General features: G+C 46.7%; 1 protein-coding gene across 6 annotated transcripts in view; it reads right to left on the bottom strand.

Moving 5' to 3' along the window:
- Positions 1-17398, bottom strand: part of LEF1 (lymphoid enhancer binding factor 1) — a 70871-nt gene that overhangs the window by 29277 nt on the left and 24196 nt on the right. For all 6 annotated transcript variants that reach the window (XM_071431778.1, XM_071431780.1, XM_071431777.1 and 3 more), the window contains exon 5: positions 236-368. In XM_071431778.1, the coding sequence (XP_071287879.1) occupies positions 236-368 (133 nt within the window). The remainder of the gene's footprint in view (positions 1-235; positions 369-17398) is intronic.

Genomic DNA, 17398 nt, shown 5'->3' with positions numbered 1-17398 from the left:
AAAGACTTTGATGAGAAAAGCAAGCCCAAATTATCACATTAGAAGGAACATAAAAATTTAAGCAGCCAAGTTAAGCATCAGCATCATGACAGAATTACCATGTCTGAAAGTGGGCATATGCACCTGGAAGCCTCCCTCTAAAATATTACAGATTGGTAATATTGGCTCTGTCAGCAGCACAAAGGGCACCAGGGCCACCCTGCATCCGCACTGTGCTGGGAAAGGATGGGCTCACCTTGTTTGGAGCTGACATCAGAGGGGACGTGAGATGGGTGTGACCCCGGGGAAAAGTGCTCATCGCTGTAGGTGATTAGAGGGGTGAGGGGGTGAACCGCATGAGAAGGCTGTACCACGGGCACCTTGTTGGACTGCAAGAGAAGAACAAAAAATATATTGTGTTAGCGAGGGGAGGCTTCTGCTTTGAGAAAAAAAACCAACCACCCAACATTTCCAAAATGCTATTTTTAAATATTTGCATTACTAAAGCGGGGGAAACAGATGGACAGACATGACATTGGGGCTAGTGGATGGAAAGCAGGTTTGCTGCCAGAATCGGCATCCTCAAACCACTGGCACCCAAAGAGGGATGCAGATATTGAGGAAATGCAGGGAAATGGGTGGGGGCCGGGAGCAGGAAGAAAGGCATTTGGGAGCCATTGAGACAGGGCTGCGGAAATGGCAAATGGAGAGCTGCAGGGCAGGAGGAGCAATGTGCTGGGCAGGCAGGCACTGTGCACCAAGGACAGCAGAGTCAGCAGCAGGGCTGGAGAAACCCTTTGGTTACGGGAACAGCATTTAAAAAAAGAAGGCTTAAAGTACAGGTTTGCCATATCTCCAGCCTTAAAAGCTTCATCAGCTTCCTTCTTCCTTCCCACTGCTCTTCCTGCATGGCTGTGGCATGGCACAGCTGGGACAAACCCCTGCCATCACCAGAGGAATGGCAAGTTTGTCACTTGCAGTTTTACAAACTCTGGTTGAAAACTCTTGTCTGTCTATTGGGTAACTAAAGGGTCACCCTTAGGAGGCTGATTTCATATAGGAGCAGTTGGCAGTGGCCTCTCAAGAGGATCAGTTAGAGGGGAGGCACGGGAGCGCGAGGAACAGCTGGGAGGCTGCTGACTCTATCAAGGAGAACTCAAAGCGCTACAAACGCCCACAAGGGTGCTGAAATGGGTGCCATAAGGTGATGTCCTTGCAGGGCAAGATGCACACTTCCCACCAGCACTTCCCGGAGTTCAGAGGCACATGGGAGGAGGCAGACAGCATGACAGAAGGATGCTGTCCAAAATTACTCCCTAAGATCAAGGTTGCTAAACAACGAAACTCCTCAATCCCAGTGAAATCCTGCATTATTAATGCTGCTTGAAACTCAAGTTGCTCTTTCCACAGTGGGACGAGCCACAGTGATGATGCCAGTATGTAACAGGCACTCCTCATTTGTGCCCTGCCACTCTACCTTAGCCTTGGCCCCTTAGCACAAAAAATTATGGAACAAACAGGTTTTTAATAACACACCCCCCCCCCCAAAATGAAGCTATCCTTCAGACAGACACACTGACAACAAGGACAGCCTGTCAAATATAAGGAATTAAAAAAGAAAAAAAATTAAAGGCCAATGAAATTAATTTTCATTGAGTTCACTATTGAAATTCTGGCACAAAGCAGACATTAAGACATAGCTCCATGCACAAGTCCATGATTTTTCTGGACTTCTGGAAGCAGATGGGTTATTAAATGGACAACTCAATTTATTGTTAAGGCTGGTAGGAGTAGAGGAAAGGAAGCAAACGGGAACCAGTGCAGCATTTTCTGCTTTCCTTGTTTCCAGAGCACCACCTTAAGGAACTTGCATTAGCAGGCAGTATCTTCTTAATGTCTGACCTATCCCTCCAGTCATATAGCTCAGAATCTGGTGCCATGAATTTTTGCTAAATTATGCTATCCTTGCTCTCCTCTTAATTTTACGGTTTTCAACACAGATTTGCTTTCCTGTGGGAAAGAGATAAGAACCTGAGGATTTTAATTTAAGCTTCGGCCTTGTCTTATATTTTGCAAGATGGAGAGAGAAAGCAGCACTAGTAGGTGTTTTAAAGCCAACAAGCATTAGGTCCATTTTTGTGACCAAATAGTAAAAGCAATATGAATTCTCAATAATATCTATGAGTTGAGTTGTAAAGGGGATAGCTCAGACTGCTATTCATCTTCCCCATCCGTATAAATTCCACAAAAAACAGATGCCAACAAATTTCAGACGATTTACAAATCGGGCCTCAGTCTTTAGCTATGAGACTCGTGGGCCAGCCCACCATTCAGCCATTACTTTATCAACAATAAACTGTATATTATGAATAAAGATAAGCAATAGATGTATTTAGGTCACACACACACACAGCTGCTAATCAGCATTAATTTCTCAAAATTTAGTAATTAACATTTTGTATTGTACTGGATGTAATTGTCATGCATGCCCCTGGTATCAGGGTTCCTTGCTTTCAGAAATCACCCATTTATACTTGGAGCATGCCAATCCCTGTACCCCCTCGCTCTCCAGCATCCTGCAGATTTTATTTTATTTTCTAATTCTTGGCACCTTATCCCCTAAGCCATGGCAGCGGCTTTCAACGGGCGAAGGAACCGTGAGAAGTCAGGAGAAAAGCAAACCGCTTGTCAGCGGGCTTAAAATTAACATATAAACGGGCCATATCTCCATTAAGAGCATTTGGGGGTCTGCAGAGCCAGAAATTGGGAGGGAAAAAAAGTAACAATAAAAAATAGCAATAATGCAAAGCTTCCCAGCCTGCCTGCCCCACACTGCTTTGTGAAGACCCAGGGATCTCTGGCAGCTAAATCCTGCTGGTCGCCCCAGCGAGACAACAGAGCCAGGGGGCTCGCTGGGCACAGGCTGAGCCTCCCCGAGATGGCCACAGGGATCGACAGCAGGAGGACACACAGGGTGACACATGCACAATGAAACCAGGAGGAGAAAGGCCTGATGACATATTTTCCAAAAGCTCTATGGACTTGAAATGGTTCTGCCACGGCACCTGCCCTACAAGGCAACCCAGATGGGTTATCTGGGCCTTCCTCACAGAGACGGTTCAGGGCAGGAGACCAAGACCTCATATGCAGACACCTGGATGCGCCTCTTGCCACCCTCTTAACCCTCCCATCCCCTGCTGCAGCAAGGGATTGGCCCCAGGCACCCCATCCAGGCCATGGACACTACCTTGCACCCTTTCCCCTGGAGACACCTGGACTGGGGATGTTGCCAAAGCCCCTTCCACCATCTACTGTTCCCAGCGGGCACTACTGCTTTCCAGGGCTGTGAACCATGGCCAAATCCTACCTCACACTGAGGTACAAAACTGTGCTGATGAGACTGCTTCTACTGCTTCCCAGTCTTTATCCAGGCAGCCTCTTCCCACAAACATGGCATCCCTACTACATTTGTCTCCCCAAGTCCTCCAAAGACAATGCACACAGCTGCAGAAACATTTGAGAGACTGACAGAGATTCAGTCTTGGGCAACATGACCTCCATGCAGGGGAACTCCATTCCCCATGGCTTGCTAAGCACCTGCTGACCAAGCTCACAACCAGCTCTTCCTGGCATACTGGTGACATTTATATCTAATTCGAGCATGGTCTATAGAGTATCTTTTCTCCTCAGCACAGCCTGAAAATCTGCAAAACCCCATCAGTCCACATGCCTTCAATGAGACAATTACATAATTATGCACTGTCCTACGTGAGGTTCTTCGGTATTTCAGTACAGAAATTATACTTCATCCACCCACCAAAACATAGCATTTTGGTGCAAGTAGGTACTCACGTAGCTTCTAAAACCACAATAAAGTGAATGAGGATTAAATTTCCATTTCTATTCTCATTTCCAAGACAATCTGAAGAAGCTGAACGTTTGTTAAAGCTATCCCTAGCACAGCTCTGATGCCACATAAATGGTGTATTACCACACCAGTGAAGTTCTATTCTCTTTGCCTAAGGCTCTTTACACGACCTGGAAAGTAAGGGAAATAGGACATACAGCACAGCACAAGATATGCAATTTGAAAAAAGTAAATTACTAAAAATGAGCACCTGTTGTTTACAACCTGAAGACCTCCTGTTCTGTTTTAGGACACCTTATCATCCATGTGTTACCTGTAACAAACACTAAAGGCTAATGGCAAAGGGACAGCCTATTTCTGTTGGCCTAGGGACACACAGCTGTGCCCCACAGCACTCAGCTCAAAGGGACACTCCTGAGTGACTCAGCCTCAGTGGTCTCCTTCTCAAAGACCACACGGCCACCAGGGATCCAGTCCCAGAGCACAGTCTTGCAGCACAGACCACACCAGCATCCTTTGGGAGCTGGCCTCTGTGCAGCCCTCCCTGGGACACTTTTCCTCATCAGCTTGGCCTTCCCAGTTGGTATCTTTTATTTCTCCCAAGCATGTGGTCTCAGGCTGAACTGAGGCAGTGCAGGCAGGGGACAGTCCCCTGAAGGACACAACTGTACTGGAAACAGCAGGAGCCAAATTATTTGGCCAGTTAGGGCTAAGATGAAACTGCTATTCAGTTTTATGACTGACCCCAAAACCCCAAAATCCCCAGTACAATGTTGGTGGGCAAAGGGTAAGAGCTTGCAGGGAAGAGGGCCCTGACCCAGCAGTGAGCATGATCCCAGCAGGAGCTTTGCTATGCACCAGACACCTGTTTAAAGCTATTGCTGAGTTAAAGTAACTCAGGAACAGGTCAGGACAACAGCAAACACTTTCCTTGAAAACAGCAATCACGGTCTGCAAGTGGTAAAGCTCGAACTTAACTCAGGAATTTTGGCCAGGGCAAGGAGCAGAGTGAGAAATCCCCTGGCTGCGACACTGGCACAGCTGCTGCCACATGGTTGGGTGAGCCCTGCGAGTGCCCTGCACTGGCAGTGCTGCACCTGCACTCACAGAGCCGCTCACCATTTCAGACATGTGCCTGCCCTCTCATCCGAGGAGCACACTGTGAGACAGTTTAGATTAATCTCTGGTGAGTTCATGGTGAAATGCTGCAGCACAAATTCAGTCTGAACCCAGTAAGTTTTCCCTCATTTTTGAAATGCTTCTGAAGAAAAGCAAGAGTCCAGAAAAAAACAAACCTCAAGCCCTTCCCAAACAGCCAGCTAATGCTTCACTGAAGGCCCACACCTGTAAGGCATCTTATATGCAACAAGTGTGCAAAAACTATAAAAAGCCTGAGACAGCCACGGCAAAAATGCCTGTAGGTCAGCGCTGGGCGAGGCAGGCAGCTGGGAGCTCCTGCTGGAGCTGGGGCCACCATTTGTTCCAGCTGCTGCACAGAGAAAGATATTAAATTAATGACCCTTCAAAGGACACACATCTACAAAGGAGGTTGCAGGCAGGCAGGGAGCTTGCAGAGAACCATGAGGCCAGCAAGGCTCCGCACGCAAGACCCGAGCGTCCCTTGTCAACATCCAAAGAGGTGCTGGGTTGGTTTTTATTTTTCCTCTTTTCTTTAAACATGAAGTTGCTTCTAAAAAGCCAAAAAAAGGCCCCAGCCTGTCTACTCTTCCTATTCTGTCAGTAAGTTATGCATTAGTTACAGATACTAGCAGATGGTCTTCTCAATTAAGACTAAAATAAGTCAACTAAAAAAAAAAAAACCAAACCAACTTAAGGATGAATAAATGCACGCATTCCCTTTCACTCCTGAAAGAGGGGGTCATTTGAAGAAACAGCTTCAACTTTTTCACAGCAAGCATTAAGTTTAGGGGGAAAACACAACAGATAGCTCCTTAAAAAAGAAACCCATCACCAAAACATCTCCAAACCCTTCCACTACTGCTATTGCAGTACCTCAAAATAAAAGGACTAAATGGTCCTGTTATTGTGGGAGAATTTGAGGCTACCTTGATCTAAAGAGACAAGAAAATATCGTCCCTTTTTTACCCTATTCTCATTTCTGGAGCCCTAAAATCCTTTGGCTGAAGGTTTCAGCAAACCCAGAAGACAGCAGTTTCAGCTGTCAAAATACCAACAGCATTTTAATGGCTAAACTAACTCTGTATTTATGCCTTTGCCTACCAGCTGTTGCAATAAAAATGCAAGATCAAGAAGAATGTTATTTTGGAGCAATGTCAAAACCAGGCCCATGTCTGGGTTCATCATGGACAGGCTGCAGCAAACTACCAGTGGTGGAAAAGGAGGAGGTAACTAGTTATTGGCCAAAACTAGTTACCAGTAGAGGAAACAAGCTCATCAGCACCAGCAGTAATAGCAATCACAATCTGCCACCTCCCTGGGAGCAATTGTTTTCATTGACAACTTCTCAAAGATGCAGCAAGGTCAATATAAAGAGAGCTCAGGTTACTCCCCTGTCCCTAAACCACTGTTAGGAGAAAAGAGTTTTATGTCCAAAGCCAGCTTCTTTCTAGGCTCTTGACAGCAGAGATAATTTTATGCTTAATTTTCAAAACCTTCTCCAGTCCTTGGACAGTGCAGTTGGGAAAATGCCAGAATGGCTATGGTGGGGGGTGGCTTGCAGCATTGCTTTTAGCCTCACCTGGAGCTAAAAGGAACAGGGATAGGAAAGCATGCCTTCAGGAACACACTGCTCACAGGAAACAGGGGCTTAGGAATACTGTGATTTATGAAAGACAAATAAAAAAGGTGCAGTCTTTTAACCCTGCTTCACAACTGGGCAGCAGGAGGCCATTTATCTCACTGACCTTTCATGCTTACCAGCAGCAGGGGGGACACCCCAGGGACTCGCCATTTTAAGGAGCTGCAGTGAAAAGCTGCCATCGATGCTGATGTGAAACTTTCAGCTTCACAACTGCTAACACTTAATCAGAACAAAACTAAAATCAAAACCACACATTTCAGGGGGCAGACTGATGGCTTGACGAGGTCAGAAAAAAGTCCTCCTTTTCCTCATGTACTGTATTCAACTCTTCACTGTGGAACTAAGTTGCACTTAGTGCTGGGAGTCAGGAAAGGGCTGAACAAGAAAGTTACCTAAATCAGTTATTGAAAGTTTCCCCATCTCCCAAGGACACACTGCATCATGAAACCAGAGCCAGAGCATGCCAGGAGCCCTCAGAAGTTGGAGAGAAGAAGTTGACAGTACATCATCAGCAGGTAAAGGAGGTACCCAGGATGCTTGCTAGAGCTTCCCATGGTTATTTGTGAGCAGGAAAAGTTTGTGACCTTTTTCCAGTTGCTCACAACACTTTCCTTTTTGGGAAGTCCAGGAGCTGTGTCTGCAATGCACAGGAAAGGCAGTTTCATGGCCAACAGGACCATGGCACAGTCTATAGGCACAAGGATCAGCACCTGAAGCAAAGGGGTGTCATGGCTGAAAGTGCAGGAAGCACTCAAGGACAGGCAAGAGGAATTGGAGAAAACTGCTCTGCCTGAAGCCCAAAGGGTTGGTGTGCAATAAAAAATTCAGTGCAACAGCCAGGGGAGCACTGCAAAAGAAAGTGTAAATGTGATTTGACAAAGCCTAGAATAAGGATCTAACTGGATAGATGGATTATAATCTGTCACTAAATTCAGGTTAATTGCAACATTAGTGAGAAACCACCACTACTGGCTTGTCTACATTTTTGTCTTTTTCCAACTTTTTCACCCCTCCCCCCCTTCAATCTTGGAAATTAATATAGCACAACTGTGATTTTTTTTTGCTGAGAAGTTGTAATAAGCATTTGAGTTCCCTCAAGACAGCTTTAAAAACACGGGTGTTGAATATCTGACAGAAACATGCTTTATTTCAAGTGTTCATTAAGCACTGCCATTAAGTAAGTGATTAAAGCACACCCAGTATTAAAATAGCTTGATTAGAAATCCCCTGCTATCTCCATTTTCTTCTCTCCCATGACTTCTTAATTTATTTGTTCTTGCCTGCTCAGGAAGGCTGTCAGGAGACCTGGAATGCTGGTGAACCATGTGGGGAGCCAGGCAGGTCTTGTAAGGCTCTGATCAGGGGAGGACAAGCCAGGTCAATTTCTGCACTATGAGTTCACATATACAGAGATTACACCCAGTTTGACACAGCCCATTGGTTTGGGAAATATCACTGATAGGGTATTTAATTAGCAGAAAAGCCACATGCTCACAGAAAAAACTTTTCCTGTTACAATATTTTGCAATGTCTTATTTCACTCTCTAAACTCAGCAATGAGTTCTCTTAGATGAAGATCAGCCACCAGCAAACACTCCACAATTTGAGAGCCAATGCTTGTTTTGAGCTCTGATTACTTTTAAGCAAGAAGGTCCTTTAACTTTGGCCATCCTGAACAGCCCATCTTTCTCCTGATGTAAAGACGAGCTCCACACCCAACAAGCAGGAACCTGCATCATCAAATCACACACTGAACCCCAGGAGTCTCATAGCACCCCCAAAAACCTGGTAAATGGGACTGCTGCCACTACAAATACTCTGGATGGTGACACAGCCCACGGGCCTTTACCCTGCACAGTATCCCCTCTTTAGCCTAGTGCATCCTTGTCTCATACAAGCAATTCCATCAGCTGGAAAGATGTTTTCCCCATTGTTTCCTGACCTGTCCAGAACACTTTCAGTTAGTTAGTTATTGGCTAAAGAGAAGAGAGGCCTAGCAATGTTTTAACAAACCCAAGCCTGAGCCCCTGGGTTGCAGAGTTCTGGCTTATTGCTTGCTTGGACAATAAGGACAATTGTCCTAAGCCACCAGAGAAAGCCCACTGGACATCAGAGGAGCCAGTGCCCAGAGCCCAGCAGCTTGCCAGGGGGGAGCAGTGGAATGTGGCCAGGGACCCCCAGGGGTTCTCAGTGGGGGGAAAAGGCTGGAGTCTATCCTGGTGTCACCTCTTGTGCCATCTTCAGCCGTTTCCTAGGGACAAAGCTGCTCTGGTTTCTGTCGCCAGAGCTGTCTGCTGAGTTGAGACAAAGACATGAGCTTGTTTTGCTTGCCTCAAGGTTATCAGGATCCCTTCTCACAGCAACTTTGGCATTTTCTCCAGCGTACTCAGACTCACAAGATCATGTGCTTCTCTCACAGGCAGAGGGATGTGCTTCAGTCCAATGTTCAAACCTTGGAAATGGCTCAGGCAAGCAAAACTCCATCTGCCACATAAGCACACAAGTGTTGTGTGAAAGCAGGGTGTCCCACAACAACCTCTGAAGCCCAGCATTTCTGTTGTGGCAGACAACGTGCGTCACAGGATGGGATGACTTTTCCTCATCGGCCTCCTCAGGTCCCACAGGATACAGACCCCGGCTCCTGGGGGGAACCAAGAAAAAAATCCATCCTGCACCCTGGTGACAGGAAGATGTCTTTCGGCACTGCACACACATTGGATCAAAAGTGCTTGAAATAGGACCTCTCTTAAATGTATTTATATTAAGTCTACATTACAGCCTATCCAACACCATATGTCATAACAAAGACTATCAGAGGCCCAGAAAACTGAGAAATGGGTCAACTTCTCTCTGAGCTGCAGTTCTCAAGGTGCACTGAATAGAGATGTTCTCAATTAAGAAAATGCAAGAGTATGACACATATTGGGAAAACACCTTAGCTCTGTCACATAGGAGGCAAGGACAAGGGCTCGACACCTGTCCGAGCACCTGGCACACCTTTACATTTTCAAAACCTCTGTCTACCATGGCTAAGTCTGCAACTTAGAGGTTGACCAGGCAGCATCTTCTTCTAGCAAAGCAGAGATCACACTGGGCTGGTCAAGCTACCCAACCTGACTGATGTTTTTGGAAGTGCTCTTGCCACATCTGCCCTCTAAAAATCCAGGGACAAAAAGAAAAAATATAGGAATGGATGTGATGGTAGAGGAGTGACAAATATTTGATGACATCAATGACTCCTCTCAGCTGGCCTTTGCTCCTGGCAAGCCCTGTTCCCCACCACACTGATGCTGCTTGAAGACTCCTGCAGGGAAACGAGTGTTGAGGCCAAACCCCCTCTGGCTCCAAGGTGGCTGCTCCGATTAGCCACGAGGTGAGGAGATCCTGCTGCTGGGATTTTAGCTCCTTCAGGGAGCAGGGGATGCAGGGGCTGCTGCATCCATGCCCTCAGAGGGGGCATTTTCTCCGAATTCAAGGCTCTCAGGCATCACTGACCCTGAGTATGCACTGTAAAAAATTTTCAAGTAACTTCCTTGAGTCCGGCTAAACCGTATTAACAGATTTATCCAATAACATGCAAATTCAGGTTTTAATGAAAAGTCTTAAGTCCCAGCTCTAAGTGATTTGGACTTTTCTGCTAATGGCATCGGCTAATGACCAAAGATTTAATGCATCAAGTCTTAGCATACATCAGTGCAAACAATATAACCATTTAGTGGAGGCAAAAAGTCATCTCATTAGACATCCATCACTGGATGTGGGCAAGATGGTCCAAAGGCTTAAAATAAAATATTCATTTTTAAACTAAAAATAAAAAAATCCCTAAAAATGTACAAATGATTAGGCCAAAAGCAGCAGTCTGCTAAAGCTTCACTGGGATTGAAAATGCAAACTGCAACGTTTATCTGGAGGTAAAACGCATTTGCAAGTACTTAATTTCGGCAGCACTGTTCCACAGAAGACAAAACCAATTTTAACAGGAATTAAAGCAATAGGGCCCTCCAGAAACAGGATGTCTCTTAGACAGGTTATTTGAACCATCAGTAGAAGGTCACAACAGGAATTATTTCTCTACCACATTGTGCAAGATGATTTCAGTACAAACAAAAGTGTTGAAAAGCTACTAACTTAATTTTATAGATCATTCCCACGAGGGTTTGTCACATCAATGAGACACAAAAACATGCCCTAAAATTACATCTTTATGTTGCTAAAAATACAAAAATCACAGCAGACAGCTAAGACCCGAACAAGGCATGGGCTCAAAGAAGCAGGGCTGGAAACACTTTTTTTGGCCCAAACCATGGATGCTGAATGTTTCATTTGGACTCTTGAAATAAGGAGGAGCAATAAACCTACCACATAACACAGCTGGATGCTGAGCCACTGACATAAATACTAAATGCTCATTATTTTTAGTCTTGTTTGCCAAATGGCATCTTAAAAGACATAAAAAAAATCCAGACTGATGCCTCCCAGCCATGGGCTGATGGTGGGAGATGACTGAGGTAAGGGGAGGACTGTAATTATAATAGACCTGTGCAAGCTGCCTGTTTGCAGGTGGAGTGGAAAAAGGATATCCACATAAGATAGAGCACCCCACTTTTGTGCCCGTATGCATCTCTCCTAGGGCAGCTTAGGAAATGTTTTTCTTCCACTCCCCAAAAAGCAGATGGCAACCTCACAGCAAGCCCTGCTTCCAGACACAGAGGGAAACCAACAAAGGAGCCCTAGAGAGATGCTCCTACATCAGCTTTGGAATTAGATCATCCCCTAACAGCTGCCTATCCCCACTGAAACACACACTTATGACCCAGAGAGTCCTCAGGACCCTAAAGCAAAGCTGTGTCAGGGGACGTTTAGGTTGGATATCAGGAAAAGGTTTTCCACCCAGAGGGTGATTGGGCACTGGGACAGGCTCCCCAGAGAAGTGGTCACAGCAGCAGCCTGACAAGAGTTCAAGAAGTGTTTGGACACAAACTCTGACATGTGGTGTGACTCTTGGGGTGTCCTGTGCAGGGCCAGGACTTGGGCTTCGATGATCCTTGTGGGTCCCTTCCAGCTGAGGATATTCTATCATTCTAAGAAAATGCATCTTTCCCTGTGTTGGTGGCATTGGCTCTCCTCCAACTCTTCATTAGCCCTGTGCACCACCCATCCTTGCCTCTGCTCCATTGCCCTGTACTCACCCCTGGGAAGCTTCCTGGGCCTCCTGGCCATGCTTGGCTCATTTAACTGCACAGCACCCTCAGGCTCCCCAGAACCAGGCATTTCCTTCAGCTTTCAGGCCTTACCCATGCAGGTGCATGGCTGTCCTGGGCACTGACCTGAAGACACTCTGGTGGCTGGGGTGGCAGCCCATGAGATGGGGGAGACAGGAAGAAACATGGGGCTCACCACCCCACACAATCTGGTCTGTTACCACTAAGCTTCTTCACCCACTTGGCCACGGGGCTTAAAAAGGGTTGCTGGTATGCACAAGACACGTGATGCCTTTTAAATCGTGCACAGGATATTTCTGCCTGCTGCTAGACTTGAATTTTTTTTTTTTTTAATTCAAGAGCTGGCTTTAAAATTTAAAAATTACTCTTAAAAACAAAAAAAATACACTCGGCCCACAACCTACGTTCTGTGCAGCAGGCACCTATGTCCTCATAAAAGCCCTGGGCTGTGCTTTATAACATGGGTAGAAGTCTAAACATCGTAAAAAAGAGCCTAAATTGCCAGATTGCCCAAGCCTCCAGTAAATCACCCTTCCAGATGGGCTTAGAGCTGCACATAGAGCCCCACTAGTAATAATGGGTCACCCTGCAATTATATTTCAATCCTACTAAACTCAAACAACATTATATGAGAGTTATGCTCGACTGCATTAAAGAGGCACTTCCAAAGTTTACCATCACCCTGTCATTACCAACAGTTTGATTTTTCATTCAATTAGTCTTCCCCTGTGCAATTAACTCCCCCCTCAAAGCATGGCAGAGGCCGGGATGGACAATTTCTTATCATAACTACATCCCTCCTTGCTACTTTTCACTGCAATAAAGGCTGTGCTTGGGAGAAACACAGTGTGTTAAGAGTCTGCAAAACACCACTAAACAATTTATCAGGCAAAAAACCAGCTCATGCCAGGAGAGCTTGGGGAAGCACTCAAGCCCTCACCCCCCTCCACTGCTAACAGGGCAAATGGTCAAGAGTGCCACAGATGCCCCAAGGCAACTTTAATCCTTTTCTTTTTTGGTGTGGACACACAAGGGATCTGCATGAGACCTGCCCATCCTACAGTGGCTGCCATGGGGCAGGAAACCCTGGAGCTGCTGCAGTGCCCAGTCTGGCCTGGCACAGGGGCTGGGCAAGCTCTGCCAGCACTGTTCCCACCCAGCAAGCCCTCCAGCTGCCACCCCAGCCAGCAACGTGGGCAAGGCTGGCAATCACATACTGGAGACAAGTTTTTATTTGGTTTTTTTTTCCCCTGCTCCTTCCTGCCCTCTCTGGCTTTCCCCTGCTCCTACCAGACCAGACAGACTCCTTCCCCATTGCCATCATTTCAGAGGCAAGGACCAGACCCTCACCTCTCCCCTGCAGAGGGAGCAGAGTTTTTAGCTGGATGATCTGAGGATCATCTGGCAGTCAGGCAGGAGACACAGGCACTCCTGCTGCAGGCCCCACAGATGCTGCACACAGACATTTTGAGTTTGCTCCAGAGGCCGCATGTCCACAGCCGGCCACACAGTTTGCCACGTTTATCTGCAGATGAGGCAAATTTTTACAGCCCCCTTTTTCAAGAAACAGGCTGGAAGACAGATTAAGGGACATTCATTTAAGCAAGGAATCAAGTGCTCTGCTCTAAAAAATTAAATTTATTTTCCTATTTATGACAAAAGTACCCTTTCTGATGGAGAAAAATTATGGTCCCTCTTACTTCTATCCTACAACTAGAATAAGGATACCTTAGCCTCATCTGAAACTGAAAATTACCCCCAATTTCAGGCAGTTAACATAATTCCACCATCTCACTACTCACACTATGAAACAGGCAGAGTCCCCCTTGCCCTTCTCAGAGTTTCAGCATCCAGGCCTGAAGACAAAGATGTCAAATACCCTCTGCCAACCAACAAGGACAAGGACAGTCAGCCTGCAGACAGCCAGAGACAGGACCATGAGCCATGGGGTGAATCCCTGTCACCCCTACTCAGGGGATGTACTTCTCCCACGCCACTGAACCAGCACAGATGCAACACTATAGCACCTCGTGTGCGGAAGCAGAGACAGACAGGATTTGCCCATCTCAAACACCTCTTCCTTCTGCTCGCCCTCCCAAACCTCCCTGTCCACGCACAAGCAGCTTGTGGGGGACAACAGCTCAAAGTGAGAAACTGAATGCCAATCTATCAAACAGAGTCCATCAAAAGTCCATCAAATCAGTGAGAAAACAATATCCTCTCACTGGAAGGCACTGTAGATGATTTCTCATCTGCCCAGGATTTTGGCACTCACCGTTGTTACCAACTGCACAGAACTGGGAGCTGAGAACATGAGGAGAGCAGCCCCTCGGTGCAGCACAGACAGAGCACAGCTTTTATCGGCATTAACTCTCTCGCGCTAAGTCAGAGGAAGGAAATGCCGCCTCCCCCACAACATTATTTTTTTTAAAAACAACCACCTTTCCTCTTCAGAAGGCCCAGGCCAGGTGTTACATGCTCTCCACACCAAGCTAAGGCTGGGCTGGCTAATCTGTAGGTTCACTCGTTAACAAGATAAAGGATTTCAGTTCGGTGCCACGGCCGGGCTGTGGGCTGGAGGAGCTGGAGGAGCGCTGCCGGCAGGCAGCTGAGTGTCACTCCTGGAGGAATGCCTGACCTTTCCCGGGGCTTTGATCATGCTGGCTCACAGCGTGAGATAACCAGCCCTTTGCAGAATCCGGAGGTAATAAAAAAAGCAGCTTTGAGGCCTCGTGTTTTTGCAGGGAAATACTTACCTGTGTTCCCAGCACACTGCCCAGTCCCCTCCACCGTCCTCCCCAGATTTCAGCCACTTTACAGCCAAACCCATTGCTGTCAACTAAGGGAATCATGTAAAGCCTTCAGATGAGAGTTTTTAGCTTCATTTAGCTTGTTTAATTTCTCTTAATTGAAGAGGGTACTTGTACACTGTTCTTAGGGAGGATACAGAGACTCAAAAAAGAGCAGAGCAATGGAAGTAAGGTCCCCAATTAGTATGTGATTAAGCTGTAAGTAGGATAATAGGAGGAGAAATTTTGTATCTTATACAAACAAGATAGCAAAAGAGATAGATAAAAGCATGGAAGGGGAATAAAGCTTTATCCCCAGTTCCCCTCTCAACACTCAAGCCATACAGAAAGGAGTGGATTTGCTGAGGGTTTTTTGTTCGCTTGTAATTCTTTTAAAGGTGGCTGTCTTTCTCAGGATAGTTCATGGTGGGCAATTTAAACAAGCCAGTATAGCACCAGGATAGTAAGGCATGAAATACTTGGAACCCTGGGCTGAATGTACTGAATCTGTAAGTGATAATTAGATCAGTCTTGAATACTTCCTTTAATAAGTCTACACAAGCACCTCATCCACCCAGTCTGCTTTTGGTTACCAACCTAGAGAAGTTGAATGAGAATGATTTTCTCAGGCTGGGGTGTTTTTTTGTTTTGCTCTGTTTGGGACACGGCAGCACAGTCTCTGAAGTGGGGCTACAATTGCTTGATGCTCTCTGCAGGCTGTATATGAGGCACAGGGCTTGCTCTGCAGCACTCCTCAGCTGCAAGCAGGCTGATGCCAAACCGAGCAGACCTGGATAAGTTACCCCTCTGGGGGGGAAAAAAGTTGTACTCAGCTACGCTGTCTTCCTCACGGGGTTAACTATGTAGATTTCTGATGCAAATTTTACTTCAGGGCAGGCTTTATGGTATTAGGAGTCTCTTTTTCAGCCTTCTGAAATTTCATATGTATACATGCTAGAGCTCTCTCATCTCTCTTAATTGGGTTTTGTGGAATTTCAAGGCCCGGGGGCCAAGAGGGGAGGAAGCACGCCATGCAAAAGTGGATGCAGAAGTGTTGCACAGTAACAGGAGGAAAACAATTCCTCTGAGCTACCTGCCTCCATGTGCAAACCCCATCTGCCACTCAGGAGGAACCCCATCTTTTGCCCTGGTCTTCCTGAAGGTGCAAGGATGGCTCCTGCCCTCTGCAATGGGCACTTCAGGGAGGATGTTCAGCCCTGCTTCACTGGATGCGCAAATCAATTTCAGAGGTTTAGAGGCAGCTACATTTGTTTATTTCACTGGAAATAAACCTGTGCGCCTGTGTCCTCACTGCAGACCCAAATGGGCCTTCTTCCCACAGTCCTAACCATGACTTACACACTTCAGGACCATTAAGGAAAAATTAAAGGGTATTCAATCTCCCTTTATCCCTTTTCATAACCCAGCACACACATGTATGTCAGAATTTGTTAGGCTGTGATGTCTGAACTGATGAGATGGCATGTGTCTGTGTGACCCCACAATGAGAGCACAGAAAACACCCATTCCTGCATTTGGCCAAACTGTATTTCTCCACATACACGGATTCAGTCCAGGAGCCTGCCTGCAGCAGCTAAATACAGATATTCACACACCCATTATAAATGCAGTCTAGTTTCATTTTTAACCCACAGGAGGGTGTGGAGGGAGAAGACATCAAAGCACGGACACAGGCTACCCTGGCATTCTGGATGTGCAATTTTATCTTCCCCTCATTTCCCTCCTCTCCAAACCAGCTGCTACAACTATCATGATGCTTGCCCTCCGGCCAGTAGGCTGGAAAACTGGCTTCCAAGGCAGTCATTAATCTCTCCCCATTGCCCAGCTGGCACAGGATTTAGCTTAGATGGGAGAAGAGTCAGCCCCGTGCCCTGTGAAACACCAGTGGCAGCTCCTGCAGCCGCGCGTGCCAGGCACCCGCTGCCCACACCGGCACAGCCTGGCACCGCTCCCCCTGCCGCGGCAGAGGGGTCACCACGCACGGAATGAGAAGGGTACAACTCAAGCACAGGCTCTGCAGAGCACTGAAAGAGGAACTCTGAATTATATAACCCCCTCCTGTCAGCAGTGACGGCGAAAAGAAGCGCTGTGCGTCCTTGGGGGAAGATGTCTTGGCTCAGAGCTAAGTTTAGAGGCTGACTTGTGGCATAGCAATAGCAGCAGAGAGTAGCCCCTACATATGCAAGTTATGCAAGTGAAATGAAGATGCACATAAACCTTTAGGAGGAGAGCACAGCTCAGCAATGCTGCGCTTTTCATTCGGCCAGCAGGGTTCAGCCCATCTGAGGTAACAGGGCTGGAAATACACAGAGGTGTATGCTGAGCCCCAGCAAGGGCTGCTCCAGCGCAGCCAAGCTGAAACGAGAGTAAAACAGGCTGAAAAAGTACCCAGTGCACCACTGCAAGTTTGTCAGGGAGATAAAGTAACAAGAAGTGTGTTTCATGTGACTATAGCCTGAAACATAGCCATTTTACTGTCCCCCACCATGCACTGCTCTGACCCAGCAACTTCTGAGGCCACGTTTGACCATCTACTTGAGTCAAAAATCATCTTCACAGAGAATACTTGTTTCCTGTGTTGATGGGGTGATTCATAAACTTGTCATATCCTCTCAGTAATGTCACTAATTTGCCATTTTTAGAGAGGGAAAATGGGGCCCACCAAGGCCCCATGAATACACACCTAAAGCTGCATTTGATCTGTCAGTAGTACTGTAGGCTTCCCCAAGAAGAAGAA

Source organism: Agelaius tricolor, unplaced genomic scaffold, assembly GCF_023055355.1.
Source record: "Agelaius tricolor isolate 1412-34295 unplaced genomic scaffold, bAgeTri1.0.p SCAF_8, whole genome shotgun sequence".
NCBI classification, from domain to species: Eukaryota; Metazoa; Chordata; class Aves; order Passeriformes; family Icteridae; genus Agelaius; species Agelaius tricolor.
This window is presented reverse-complemented; position numbering and strand designations above follow the sequence as displayed.